This window comes from Pongo abelii, chromosome 1, assembly GCF_028885655.2.
Source record: "Pongo abelii isolate AG06213 chromosome 1, NHGRI_mPonAbe1-v2.0_pri, whole genome shotgun sequence".
NCBI classification, from domain to species: Eukaryota; Metazoa; Chordata; class Mammalia; order Primates; family Hominidae; genus Pongo; species Pongo abelii.
In genome coordinates, this window is record NC_071985.2 from 206,823,454 (window position 1) to 206,838,503 (window position 15,050).

Genomic DNA, 15,050 nt, shown 5'->3' on the forward strand with positions numbered 1-15,050 from the left:
TGCTTCCTTTCTGACTTGGACATAGGCTTTGGAGCCAGAAAGACATGTAGGTATAAATCTCAGTCCAATCACTTACTAGCTGAGTGAGGTGGGTCAAGTCACTCAACTTCTCTGTGCCATCATCTGCTAAATAAATAAAATGGAAGGCCAAGCATAGTGGCTCATGCCTGTAATCCCAGCACATTGGGAGGCTGAAGCAGGATTGCTTGAGGCCAGGAGTTTGAGATCAGCCTGGGCAACATAGTGTGAGACCCCATCTCTATAAAAATAATAATTTTTAAAAATTAGCTGGATGTGGGCTGGGCGTGGTGGCTTACGCCTGTAATCCCAACGCTTTGGGAGGCCGAGGCAGGTGGATCACCTGTCTGAGGTCAGGAGTTCAAGACCAGCCTGGCCAACATGGTGAAACCCCATTTCTACTAAAAATACAAAAATTAGCCAGGTGTGGTGGTGTGCACCTGTAATTCCAGCTACTCGGGAGGCTGAGGCAAGAGAATCACTCGAACCCGAGAGGCGGAGGTTGCAGTGAGCTGAGATCACGCCACTGCACTCCAGCCTGGACACCAAGAGCCAAACTCTGTCCCCCCCGCCCAAAAAAAATTAGCTGTATGTGGCATGAACCTGTAATTCTAGCTACACGGGAGACTGAGGCAGGAAGTCAAGGTGGTGATGAAACAACCTAACAAGAGAGATAACTACTACAGTTGAAGGGAAAGTTGAAGGGAAAGTTTAGGAGTTCAAGGTTGCGGTGAGGTATGACCGTGCCACTGCATTCCAGCCTGGGTGACAGAGCGACGCTGTGTCTCTAAAATAAATTTAAAAGTTAAAATAAATAGGCTGGATGTGGTGGCTCACGCCTGTAATCCCTGCACTGTGGGAGGCCAAGGCGGGTGGATCACCTCAGGTCAGGAGTTCGAGACCAGCCTGGCCAACACGGTGAAACCCCTTCTCTACTAAAAATACAAAAATTAGCCGGGCATGGTGGCGCATGCCTGTAATCCCAGCTACTCCGGAGGCTGAGGCAGGAAGAATCGCTTGAACCCAGGAGGTGGACGTTGAAGTGATCCGAAATCGCGCCACTGCACTCCAGCCTGGGCGACAGAGCAAGACGGTCTCAAAAAAATAAAATAAAATGGAACATCACTGAGTCCATCTCAGGGGCTGCTGGAAGGATTAGGTGAGAATTCACCAAGTGGCTTTAGCAAAGTGGCTAACACTTGACAAGGGCTTAACAAATATCAGCCATTATTATGACTTTTGTTTCCACAAAACACTGCATTCCAAACAAACAATGGAGTTACGAAGAAAACTTCAGAACACAGCCCGTCTGTGAATGAAGGACAGCCACAGACCCTCTCCAGCACTGAGAGAAGTTACTGGAATCCTCAGTGGAATCCCACAGGTCTTCCTCAGGGGAGAGGGGAACCCAAGCCTCTCCCCAGGACAGGGAGGGAACTGCTAAGCATATTCTGGTCTCCAGCAGCCAGGCTTCTTTCTCTCCAGCACTCTGCAGAAGAGCAAATGACGCTCTGTACCCCGGCTTCCTGAGTCTGCCAGGAGCCAGGGGAGGCAGAGTGCTGTGTCATGCTGGAGCAAGGGTCCACCTGGTGCTAAATCAAAGTTGCCAGAGTTGGGACAAAGGAGGCTCTGTGGGGGCTGCACCCGCATGGGGGAAGACAAGCAGCTCTCCCATTGCTGATTCTCAGACCAGACAGTGCTGACCAATCACCGCCCCAGACTCAGCCTCAGAATCCTCCTCAACCTGCTCCCCCCGGCAGCCACTACCGATGGCAGCTTGTTAGCACCTGCAGCAAGTCCACTCTCCATTCCTGACCAAAAGACTCAAGTCTCTTCAGTTTCAATAGAGGAAAGTGACTTACAAAGTGTGCTGACATTCCTAGTCTCACTCAATCACAGAGACTGCTCTGGGCTGGGCAAGGGGATCCGTGCCTGTGAGTTACAGATGGGAAAGCGAGTTCACTCCAATAATAGAAGGTGGGGCTGAAACTAGGACCCTTGTCTTCCAGGGCACTCATTTGTTCACTCTTTCACACATGAGCACCTACTATGTGCAAGTTATTGTACAAGGCCTGGGGGTGACAGGGAAGGTAAGCGGCAAATTCATAGAAATGAGTCAAAGATACTGGCTTTGTTCACCCTGTGCCTGCCTGACATACTGTGGATGTTCAAAAAATATTTGTTGTAGAAAAGAAGAAAGAAGGGAGTGATAAGTGATGCTATCCCTGCCCTCAGGGAATCTAAGATCTACTCCAGGGCTGTTTCTGCTATGCCAGGCTCTTCCCAAGTAAAAAGGTGCCCTTATGCTAGCAAGGCCCTCCTGCTGCCTTCCAGGCAGAAACCAAAGCTCTGAGGATGTGAAAATGAGACGAAAAGTAAGGCTACTCGTCACTGAATGGCTGTGAGGGCAAAGGAATTTCCCCACCCTAAGACAGTTCTCGGAGAGGAGCAGGCAGGCCTTTTGCAGTCAGAGCCTGAAAGGCTGGGGCTGTGGAAGTTCCCCAGGGCTGGCTGCAGGCTGCTGAGAAGGCCCTGACTGCCCTCTGCCCTTCCACTGTTGTCACCTACAGAGGAAACAGCTGCAGGACTGCAGTCTCCCCGCCTCTAAGGCCAGCTCAAGGTCAGCCACAACTCCCAGGCCTCGAGTGCTGGGTCACCATAACCCTCCCAGACCACTTCTGTCCATCTCTGGGGTTCATGGAGCCTTTACCACATACCAGGCTTAGTGCTAGGCCTGTGGATACAGGAAGAGCTCGCCTGAGGGCAGAGTCAGACAGAAGTGGATAATTAGAGTCCTCCTACAAGGCAGTGCCTCTGTGTGGTGACTCTGGGCCTGCCTAATCTTATTTTGAACCCTGGCATGGCCAATTGTTAGCCTGTAAACTTAAGAAGCTGGTCAATCTCTAAGCCTCAGTTTCCTCACCTGTAGAATGGGTAATGATGACATCAACCTTGTAAAATTTTACACAAATCAGAAATAACATAATATCAAGATCTGACCTAAATAGCTATTCAATTAATGACATTACTGGTGTCTATACTCAATGCCTCAAGAACACAGAGGGAAATATGTGGGGTGGAGGCAGGAAGCAGTATTCAAGAAAGCAACAGGCTAAGTGCAGTGGCCCACGACTGTAATTGCAACACTTTGGGAAGGTGAGGCTGGAGGACTGCTTGAGTCCAAGAGTTTGAGACCAGCCTGGGCAACATAGCAAGACCCTGTTTCTACAAAAAATAATTTAAAAAGAAAGCAAGGGGCCGGGCACAGTGGCTCACACCTGTAATTCCAGCACTTTGGGAGGCCGAGGCGGGCAGATCACCCGAGGTCGGGAGTTTGAGACCAGCCTGACCAACATGGAGAAACCCCGTCTCTACTAAAAATACAAAATTAGGGGGCATGGTGGTGCATGCCCGTAATCCCAGCTATTTGGGAGGCTGAGGCAGGAGAATCGCTTGAACCCGAGAGGCAGAGGTTGTGGTGAGCCAAGATCTCACCACTGCACTCCAGCCTGGGCAACAAGAGCAAAACCCTGCCTTAAGAAAAAAAAAAAAAAAAAAAAAAAAAAAAAAAAAAAAAAAACACAAGCAACAAAAGAAGTGGCAGCAAAGCTGGATCAGAAAGAATGAGCACTCTGGCTCACCATGGCAGGCAGGGACAGCACAAGCACAAGCAAACGCACTGAGGCATCTAGTACACAGCGTGGCTGGGGGTGCCAGGGACTGGCACTAGAGAAGCGGTGGTGGGGGTAGACTGCAGCTTGCCTTAATCTCATGAGTGAGTTTTCAAGAAGATAGAAGAGGGGCCGGGCATGGTGGATCATACCTGTAATCCCAGCACTTCGGGAGGCTGAGGCAGGTGGATCACCTGAAGTCAGAAGTTCAAGACCAGCCTGGCCAACATGGTGAAACCCCATCTCTACTAAAGATACAAAAATTAGCCAGGCATGGTGGTGCATGCCTGTAATTGTAGCTACTTGGGAGGCTAAGGCAGGAGAGTCGCTTGAACCCAGGAGGTGGAGGCTGCAGTAAGCTGAGATTACGCCATTGCACTCCAGCCTGGGTGACAGAGCGAGACTCTGTCTCAAAAAAAAAAAAAACCAAAAAAACCCACAACATATATATATGTAATATATTAAATATGTTAAATATATTATACATATTAAATATGTTAAATACATATTATGCATATTAAATATAGATGTAAAATGTATATTATACATATTAAATATATTAAACATATTAAATATGTTAAATATATATTATACATATGTATTAAATATATAACTGTATTATATATATATTATTATTATTATTTTTTTTTTTTTTTGAGACAGAGTCTCACTCTGTCGCCCAGGCTGGAGTGCAGTGGCGCCATCTCAGCTCACTGCAAGCTCCGCCTCCCGGGTTCACGCCATTCTCCTGCCTCAGCCTCCCGAGTAGCTGGGACTACAGGCGGCCACCACCACACCAGGCTAATTTTTTTTTTGTATTTTTTTTAGTAGAGACAGGGCTTCACCTTGTTAGCCAGGATGGTCTAGATCTCCTGACCTTGTGATCCACCTGCCTCGGCCTCCCAAAGTGCTGGGATTGCAGGCATGAGCCACTGCACCCGGCTGCATTTAATATATATTTAATGTATATGAAATATATATATTATACATACATATTTAAAGATGAGCCATTTAGAGGAAAATACTAAAGAAATGAAGGTACAGCCAGACGCGGTGGCTCACGCCTGTAATCCCAGCACTTTGGGAGGCTGAGACGGGCGGATCACGAGGTCAGGAGATCGAGACCATCCTGGCTAACACGGTGAAACCCCGTCTCTACTAAAAATACGAAAAATTAGCTGGGCGTGGTAGCGGGTGCCTGTAGTCCCAGCTACTCGGGAGGCTGAGGCAGGAGAATGGCGTGAACCCGGGAGGCGGAGGTTGCAGTGAGCCGAGATTATTGTGCCACTGCACTCCAGTCTGGGCAACGGAGCAAGACTCTGTTTCAAAAAAAAGAGAAAAAAAAGAAATGAAGGTACAAGGCGGGATGCAGAAGGAAAAATCACAAAGGTTGGACTCATATCACCAATATACAGGAAGCAGTACTGAGGGCACCAGAGAGTCACCCAAATTCTGTGGGGTTTGTGGGGGGACAGGGCAGGGGTGGGGAGAACAAATTTGGGATCTTGGAGAGATAACTACAATTGAAGGGAAAGGCCCAGTTGGGGCCTGTTCTGAAGAGCCCTGAGCCAGTTCAGGTGGAACACGAGGCAGGTCTGTCCAGGGGAAGTGGGCGGAGACATCCTGGAGACAAAGAAGATGGGGTCTGGGAGATGGTGTATGGCAATGCAGAGAGACGCAGCCTCTGCGTCCGTCATGTGAACTGTAACAGGGTCTAAGTGAGCATCTGTCACTTGCATTCGGATGTCTCTGTCACCTCCCATCAGACCAGGAGCTTCTGGGAGCAATATTCCTCTTCCCAACTGCCTAGAGCCTGCAGGGTGAGCCAGCTGTACAGCCCACCAGCCGGCAAGACAGGATCTCAGATGAGGGTGACCGAGTGCCCTGATTTTCCTGGGATTGAGTGGTTTCCTAAGACAGGAGACTTTCCAGGTGGTCCTGGGTAAACTGGGAGGAGCTGGTCACTCTACCTCAGATTGTCCCCACAGGGCAGGAGCCCTGGGCCAGACCTGTGGGGCTGCAGTTGCTGGGCTGGGGTGCCAAAGGGAAAAGCCCACACTGTCTACATGAGCCTAGGACCAAGTAATCAGTTCATGCTCATATGAACAGCACCACCTGCCTCAGAGACAGCTCCCAACCTTCTGGAAAAGGTTCAGTGATCTTAGTCCTGATCATTTTCAGGGAAATATGTTTTTTGTTTTTTGTTGTTTTTTGAGACGGAGTCTCGCTCTGTCGCCAGGCTGAAGTGCAGTGGCACAATCTTGGCTCACTGCAACCTCCGACTCCCTGGTTCAAGCGATTCTCCTGCCTCAGCCTCCTGAGTAGCTGGGATTACAGGCACACGCCACCATGCCCAGCTAATTTTTGTATTTTTACTAGAGACAGGGTTTCACCATGTTGGCCAGGATGGTCTCAATCTCCTGACCTCGTGATCCGCCCGCCTCGGCCTCCCAAAGTGCTGGGATTACAGGCGTGAGCCACTATGCCGGCCCTGGGAAATACGTTTTACTTTAGTTAGTTAGAAGTCTCCCGGTCACACCCGAAAATTTGGCTTCTATTCAAGTTTGAGAATTCAAAGGCCTCCAAAATGCCACTTTTGCACTTTGCACCTGTTCCCAAAGAAAAGTCTTAGGGACATTCAGAACCCTACAAGATTGATTCCACCCCATCCTTCCAACTGGAATATCCCTAATATCCCTAACTATCTGAAGTGCTCCTCATATTCCAGCCAACATGGCCTGCTCAGTGGCCCGTTCCCATCCCTCCTCCTTCCCTCTGCCACCCTCTCTTCCCTCAACTTCGTCTGCCTGAAGGGCTGCCTCCACACAGCTCCTGTGCTTGAATTCCACCCAAACTTAAAGGCTTAGCTCAAGCATCACTTCTCCAGGAAGCTTCTCCAGTCCCCCAGGCAGAAGATGCCCCTGACTCCTCTGACCCTCTTCTAAAGCCTGATCTCACTGACAGTGGCTGGTCAGGGCTCCCACCTGGGGCCAACTCGTCTGGAAACCATGAGAGGAAGCTCCTATCAGATTCATTGTTGGCCCCCACCCGCCTTCACTCTGCTGTCAGGGGTCAGCATATAGAATTAACACACAAATGAACAAACCCATGATGCCCAACTGGGAGATGTCCTGACTGTTTCCTCACCTGTCACCCTGACACAGCAAGGAGGGCCTTCACAGAAGCTCACCTATTCTTCAATCATTCATTTACTCATTTAGCCAACGTCACTGAGCCTTCTACATGGCGACAAGGTGAACAAGATGCTGGAATTCCACGCCCTCACAGGCCAGTGGAAAGGATAATTTTGTAATGACCACTGTTGCAGCACAGGTTCAGAGAAGGAAGGAGAAGGTGCTCTGGGAATGTGCCATGTAAGGCCTGGCCCAACTGGGGTCAAGAAGGCTTCTCAGAGCACAGGAAACAAGTGGAGACAGAGGATGAAGGAGATGTGTCCCTGCTGCCATCTCAGAAGAGAAAGCAAGGGGTTTGGGAGTGAAAGGCACACACTCCGTCTCTGCTCCTTTATCCTGGCCCTATGATCACGTGCCTCAGTTTCTCCATCAGTACAACTGGTTAACAGGGTTGCCCTCACTGGGCTGTTGTGAAGATTTGTGGGGATAATAGATGGAAAGCACTCAGCACACGGCCAAGCTCTCTTCAAGAGGGGGATTACTGCTGTCACTGTGATCCACGCAGCTCACAGGAGGCTGAGGATTCCAGGCAGCCAGACCTCTGGGTCCAGCTGAGCTAGACAATAATCCTGCCTCACGATTAGCCCTGACCTGAAGGGGAGGAAGAACGGGGCACAGCTGGGCCTCCCCAGCTGCCAGGTGGGCTAGCCCAGGTCAGACCGTGGGATCCTGAAGGAGTGGCCAGGGACCCGGAGTTTGAAGGGGAAGGAAGCTGGATGTAGGTGAGAGGAGGCGGCGCTCACAGGCGTGGCTGAGGATGGGGCTGGGCAGAGGAATGAGACAAAGAGCAGACAGAGCCCAGAGAACATCCTCTCCAGCTGCTCGCCCTCCCTCCCTCCCTGCTGCACAGAGTATTAGTGAAATGATTTCTAGTGATGGATGCAGCAGGGCTCTGACATTTACAGGCCACTAGATGTCTTCAGGTCCAGCTGGGTGTTTAAAAGCCTGTGTGAACACCATGCTGTTAGGGGAAGGAGCTAACCACGGACCGGAAACCCCCGAGGTGTGCAAGTAGCCACGTCACTTCTCAGCAGGAAGGAGCCAGGGTGCAGCAAGCTGAGATTAGGGACCTGGCCCAGTACCCCGCCACCCCGGAACCCACACAGCAGTCTGAAAGGAATCAAGGGCCACCTGGGTTGCCTGGGAGCACAGAGTCTTTCTAGCCACTGCCGTTCCTCACACACGCCCAGGCTGTTTGCCACTCTGGGCTTTGGCCTTACTGTTCCCAGATCCCCGTATTTCTACCACACTCATCTCCAGTGCTGCCTCCTCCTAGAGGTCTCCCCTGACCACTTAACCTAAACTAGCCCACTCCCCAGTACCTACCAGGCTCTTCCCTAGATAACCCCACAGTCAAGCCCTCATCTGTTCAGGCCGGTGCTTCTTTGTTCAGATGTCACCTCCTTCACAAGATGTTCCCTGGCCACCCTATGTAAAATCACACACCCTCCCTGTAGCCTTCATCCTCCTTCCCTCCTTTCTTCTCTGTCTGATATCCTAGATATTTTTATTGTCTCTTTCCTCCTCCTCAACTGTCAAGCTCCATGAGGACAGGGATTATTGTCAGTTTTGTTCACTGCTGTATCGCATCTAGAAAAGTGCCTGGCACATAGCAGGGGGTCAATAAGTGTTTGATGAGTGAATGAATAAGTATATATGAATGTTTAAGAGCAGGTGCTCTAGACTGAGGTCTCATGTCAGCTCTTCTACTTACTTTGTGATCTTGGACCCTCTTTTACCTTGATTTAATTAATCAGTAAAAGGAGAATAACAACAATACCTACCTCATAGGATTACTGGGGGATTAAATAAGATCATGCATATAAAGAGCTTAAAACAGTGCCTGGCCCCCAGGAACTACTCAGCTCCACGCTGGCTGCCATCAGGGCCTTTGCTGGCCAGCATTTCTTGCTTACTTATTTGCTCACTTGTTGATCATCTGTCTCCCTCTGCGCCAGTGTCAGCTCCAGCCTGCCCTGCTGACGACTGCATCCCCAGTTTCTAGTATAGTTTTGGAAGAGAAAACCAGGCCTCCTCCCAAGTCAGGGAATGTGGAGCTATGGAGACCCAGCTTCGGCTGGGAGTAGAAACCTCACCGATCTGTTTCTCCAGGGCGGCTGCTTCACAGACAGTGGCCCGGGGCAGGATCCCAGGGTCAGTGAAGCTTGTCTGCAGCAGGCAGCTCATGACGAAGAAGAAGAGGATGGCAGCGATGATGGGGATGGCAAGGGTCAGCTTGCGAGCCAGGTAGGGACAGCTAGAACGAGAGATGGAGAGAGATCAGCAGACACTCCAAGGGCTCCCTGCGGCACAGGGCTACAGCACCTGGCAGGTGCTGTCATTCCAGCAAACACCACTAAAATCTTGAATACAGCCTCGCTCTGAGGCAGAGGCACAGCTCCTTGGTGAGTGCAGCCACTCCCCAATAAGTACCGGGAACAGACATCACTAATTGATCCTTGTGATATACTTTCCTCCAGAGCACATGGCAGACGTGTCCAATAGATCCCAGCACTCCTAACCCCTGCATCCAGAGAATCCCTCTACACACAGAGCTTCAGGCAGACACTAGTGAAGTGGACTGTCACCTGAGACAAACCATCCTGCAGTGTTCATTCACTCATTCATTCACTCACTCAGTCCACAAATATTTACTGAGGTCTTCTCTGTGGCAGGCAACACCTTCAATAAGCAGCAGGAATAATGACGATGAATAAGACAAGAGTCCCTTCCCCTTGTGGCTTTTGGTCTAGTGGGGAAAACAGACATGTAAACAGGGAATTGCCACACAGGGTGATGTGTGCTGTAGTGGGGGAGGGGAACGCAGTAGCACAGTCAGGAAAGGCAACCTGAAGGAGATAATCCTAAGCTCCAACCTGAAGAATGAGTAGAGGGCTGGGGGAACTGCATGGTCCAGCCACTGTCACTGTGACCCAAGGGAGGCAGGTATCCCCAGGGCAGTGCTTTCAGGCCCCCTGACCCTGGCTGCCTCAGAGAACAGCCTGTGCCTGCTGAATGGTTGTGCCTCTGTCCCCCAGGCAGGCTGCCTACCACAGCCCTCTTCAAGCTCCCTCCTCCATCTTACGGCTAGAACATTCTAGAAGTTCTGGACACTGGTGGGAGAATGGCTTCATGATAGTGAAGCTATCAGGGCTCTCTCTCTCTATGGCCAATCTTCTCTGTTGTCACCTCACTGTCCACCCAGAAACCAGAGACACTTTTGGAAACGTCAATCAGATCATGTCATTTCCCTGCTTAAAACCTCCCAATTGCTTTCCATTATCGTTTGAATACAATCCAAACTCCCTACCATGGCCTTCTAGGCCAGGCATGATCTGGGCCCTACTGAGGACTTCAGCCTCATTCTACAAAACTCTCCTCTTGCTCCTGCTCCTCCCATCAGAATGGCCCCATGACAGTTCCTAGAACAAGCCTGGCTCTCTCCTACCTCAGGGCCTTTGCACTTGCTGTTCCTTTTCTCAGATTCCTCTTCCCTCCTCAGAAGGACCTACCCTGACAACTCTGTACACAGCGAACTTCAATGCTCTTTCTTTCCTGCATAACATTTAGTATAGATTTCAGCTACTTGTCTACGTGATGGCTATTTTTCTCTCACTAAAACATAAGCTTGGCCAGGCGCAGTGGCTCACGCCTGTAATCCCAGCACTTTGGGAGGCTGAGGTGGGCAGATACCTGAGGTCAGGAGTTCGAGACCAGCCTGACCAATATGATGAAACCCCATCTCTAATAAAAACACAAAAACTAGCCAGGTGTGGTAGCATGTGTCTGTAATCCCAGCTACTCAGGAGGCTGAGACAGGAGAATCACTTGAACCCAGAAAGGCAGAGGTTGCAGTGAGCCAAGATTGTGCCATTGCACTCCAGCCTAGGCAACAAGAGCAAAACTCTGTCTCAAAAACAACAACAACAACAACAAACAAACACAAAAAAACATAAGCTCCTCTGTGGGTATAGACTATGTTCTCTTGTTCAGCTTTATATTTCCAGCACACTGCACAGCACCGGCACCAAGGACGTACCTGGTAAATAACTGCTGCCAGGGGACAGAAAAATAGCTACCATCTTTTGAAGGCTTACTATGTGCCAGACACTGCCCCAATTAATAAACTACTGTTAGTAACATCCAAAGTACAGATAGTTACTATGGGCCAGGTACCAGGCTAAGCAGTTCCTGTGTACTTTCTCATCAAATCCTCACTGGGACCCTGTGAAGTTATGCTCCTCACTTTACAGATGAAGAAACTAGAACTCAGAGAGCTTAAGTAACCTGCCCAAGGTCATGTGGCTCAGGAGTGCTAAAGTGGGACCCAAGCCAGGTCTGACTTTGAGATTCATACTTTTAACCATCACCCCATAGCCAGAGTAGCACCTGATCGGGTAAGGAGATGACGGGGCCCTGGGAGGCCTGAGATCAACCAAGCTTCCAGGAGTGGCACAGTAGGCACACACCTGTGGGCACCTGCATGCTGCTTCTGAAGTCTCCGTCATCAGATGCTCTGGCCTTCAGAGAAGCCCTTCCCCTGAGGAGCAGACTGCCAAGGCCAAGGGATCCCAGTGGGCCACGCTCTGCTCCATACATCTCAATGGTTTCTGGGTCTGACCCTCAAACAGAACCAGTGGGCCCTCAGTGTCACCCACATGGTGATGAATCCAGTTCATATGCAATCAGACTTGTGTGGGGGGACAGAGAAGACTTGAAATCTAAGACTTGTAGAGCCTGCAGGAACCACCAAGTCCTAGCCTCCTGATTTGCCAGAGGCTAACAGCTCTCCCAGGCCCACAGCTAGGTTCAAGGTCATCTAGCCAGCCAATGACAGAACTAGGGTTTCCAGCCTCCCAGCAAATACACTGTCAATTAATTCAAATACACTGTCAACTCATTCATTCAATAAGTATCGAGCACCTACTGCATACCAGGTGCGAGTTCTAGGCACTAAGGGTGCAACAGAGGAGAATGTCCTGCTCTCATGGGCAAAGACAAGAAACTAACAAGTATACCATAATATGTCAGGTGGTGGCAAGTGCTTCAGAGAGCGATAAATGAGGGGAGAGGAGAAGTGCTTGAGGGGAGTGGTTTGCTATACTGTGCGGATGGACAGGGGAGGCCTAATGTGAGAGAGTGAGCCATGAGGCCACCTGCAAGAAGGGGATTCCAAGCACTGGCCCAGAGGTAGGAGTGTGCACGGAGGATGACATGCCTGGAGGGAAGACAGGGACAGAAGACAGCAGGGGGCAGAGGCCAGGGAGGATTCAAGCCTGACTTAGAATCAAAAGAGCACTCTGGCTGTTGTGTGGGGGCGAGAAATAAGGCAGAAGTTGGGAGCCCTGCTGGAGGCCTGTGCAACAATCCACCAAGCCAAACAAAGAAGCAAAGCCATTCATAGCAGGAAAGGCTTAGAGAGCACCTTACCTTTTCCCAGAGCAATGGGGAGCATCCAGTCCAGACCCAGGTGAGCTCTCAGCCCAAACCCAAACTCTTCTGCCAATCTACCAGCCCCCAATGAGGACAAGCAGGGACAAACCGCAACATGGTTCACAAGCTCTCCCCAAACCCAGAATTCCTTGCTTTCTCCCTTGCTGGGGACAAAACAGTCACCAGTGAAGATACCCGGTCAACCCAGAGAAGGTCCTGCTTCTAGTTCAGAAGTTAGGCCAGATATCACACTGCAGGGTCATGTGGGTCAACCACGGCAAGTACTGCTTCTCCCTGCCTTGGCTGCAGCCCTGGGTGTGGGGACTGAGAGGGCAGCCCAGGGGATACTGGAAAAGGCATTTCCAAAACACTCACGTGGCCAGCCCAGGGAAGTGGATCTGAAACTCAGCCCAGAGCTGAGCTCTGGGCCCCCCAGAGCTTCTGCTTGTAAATCATCCCTGAACTTTTTATCCACCCTACTCAGAAAAAAAGGGCAGAGTGTGTGGTTAAAGGGTGAAAGGAGAAGCTAATTTATAGGAAGTCTTTACCTTGCTTCAAGGGGAAACCCAAAGTTGCAGATACATGATCTGGTAGCTAGAAAGGGTACCTGGGGGCGGGTGTCTCTATGATAGCCGTACCGTGGTCACATGCCCTTGGGAAGTGTTTTTTGATAAAGACAACACAAGTACTAATAGCAGCCAACATCGTGTGCTTGTTACTGGGCTAAAAGCTTGCATGTGTGACCTCATGCCACCCTCAGGACAACCTTACGGGGTGGGTACTATTATAAATCCCATTTTACTGATGAGGAAACTGGGGCACTGAGGGGGGCGAAGTGACTGCCCTGAGGTCACGCAATTAGTGGGTGGTGGAGCTGGGATTTGAACCAGGTCTGTTAGCGTTCTTAACTACACTGTATAATTAAGAGGGACAACCACAAAGGATGGGGAGTTGGGAGGGGACAGCAGGGCTTATGAAGCAAGGGTGGGTGGGTTGGCGTGTGAGTGTGTGTGCAAGGAATCACAGCGCAGGTGGCTCAGAGGTGGGTGGAAAACTTCTAATACAAATATACGACCCTCCATCCATAAAATGGAGATTATGTGTGGGCCAATCCTGGGTCACTGGGGGATATGAAGAGGTCAAAAACCTAGGGGGGCAAATAAGACCTGTCACACGAAAGCACTCCGAACTCTTTCCTGAAAAACAACAAGGCACTGCAGCTGTTGATGATGTGGAACAGGCCAGAGGGAGTTCCAGAATGTTGAGCAGGGAAAGAAAGCCAGGTGGTCAGGAGGGGGGCCAGGGGCCTGGGAGCGGAACTGAGGGAAGGACAGGAAGCTCTGGAGAACCTAAGGAAGGTGCTGGAGAAGGAAAGGGGGCCCGACAGGCCCAAAGATTTGGAGAAAAGATGCCTTGGGGCCTGGGGCGTGCGTGGCTGAGGGGAAGCAAAAGCGTGGTTGGTGTCTGAGACTAGAGAAAAGGAGGGGACCCTGGAGGGACCCGGAGAGGGCAGCGAGGATGACTAGGATGTTTATGGTGGGTGTGCACAGCCAAAGGACACACAAGATCTAGAAGTGGCCAGGAAGGGATACAAGGGTCAGAAAGAACTTGGGGGGTTGGCAAGAGATAGTCCAGGGATGGGTGAGCAGGAGGGGCCTGTCCAAGGAGCCCTGGGGCAGGTTCTGAGAGGGCAGCGAGGATGGGGGCCGTGGAGAGGCATGGAGGGTGGTGTTCCTGGCAGTGGCAGGCAGACAGGTGCCAGGGTAGAGCCAGGGAGAATGGAGCGGCTGGGAGGGTGGAGGGCACCAGCGCGGATGGGGTACCCAAATGGACCAGGGAGGATGCGGCATCTGGCGGGGATGGGGGTGCGCAGAGGCCAGGGGTGCAGACAAGAGGCCCAAGGAGGATCCCAAAGGGGCGGGGAGGATGAGGACCAGGGAGGCGCAGGGGAAGGCACGGAGTGCCCAGCAGGGATTGGGAAGGTGGGGTGCGCGGCAGGGGGCTGGGAGGGGGCGGCGCCGCGGCAGCGGAACTCACTCGAAGACGAAGAAGAGGCCGGTGGTGGTGAGGATGAGCAGCAGCGTGAGCGCAAAGACGCCGCCGTGGCCGGCCAGCATGAGGCGGCCGCCGCAGTAGAAGCGATTGCGACCCGGGAACACCTCCCACTTGCGCCGTGGGCGGCGGCCGAGGCTCCCGCTCCCGCTGCCGCTGCTGCTCCAGCGCGGCGGGGCGGGGGTGGCGGGCGGCGCGGGCCCGGAGCCCGGGGTCGGGGACGCGGCGGGGCCGGGACGGCGCGCCCCCGGGGAGGCGGGCAGCTGGGCGGCCCCGGGGCTGATCTGCTGGTACTCGCAGTCCTTCATGCAGCCGGCCGCGGGCCTCGGCTCCGCGCCCCGCGGGCCGGCCGGGCCGCTCCGGGACCTGGCCGAGCAGCGGAGGTGGCAGCGGCGGCGCGCGCGGCGCTCACTCGCTCACTCACTGGGGCGGCCCCGCCGCCGCTCCGCCCCCGGCCCGCCGCCACCGCCCGCCGCGGCCTCCCGCCGCAGCGCCCCCTCCGCCTGGGCCCGGGATGGCGCTTGGCCGGAGGCCCAGCCCTGACCCGCGGCGGGGACCCGCAGGTCCCTGGCGCTCCCAGTCTCCCTTTTCCCTTCTGCACAAAGAGGGGGCCAGCAGACGCGCACTCGAGGGCTCTTTCTGTTCTGCAAGCAAGCCGTTTGTTGGGCGTCCACTGTGTACC

General features: G+C 52.2%; 1 protein-coding gene across 1 annotated transcript in view; it reads right to left on the reverse strand.

The window, feature by feature from the left end:
• The window catches only part of ZDHHC18 (zinc finger DHHC-type palmitoyltransferase 18), a 28,801-nt gene extending 14,008 nt beyond the window's left edge, over window positions 1–14,793 (reverse strand). Inside the window, exons 1-2 of the mRNA XM_024254300.2 lie at window positions 14,354–14,793; window positions 8,980–9,140 (exon numbers count right to left, since the gene is read on the reverse strand). Coding sequence (XP_024110068.2) covers window positions 8,980–9,140; window positions 14,354–14,676 — 484 coding nt within the window. The 5' untranslated portion in view covers window positions 14,677–14,793. The remainder of the gene's footprint in view (window positions 1–8,979; window positions 9,141–14,353) is intronic.
• Window positions 14,794–15,050: the final 257 nt, after the last annotated feature.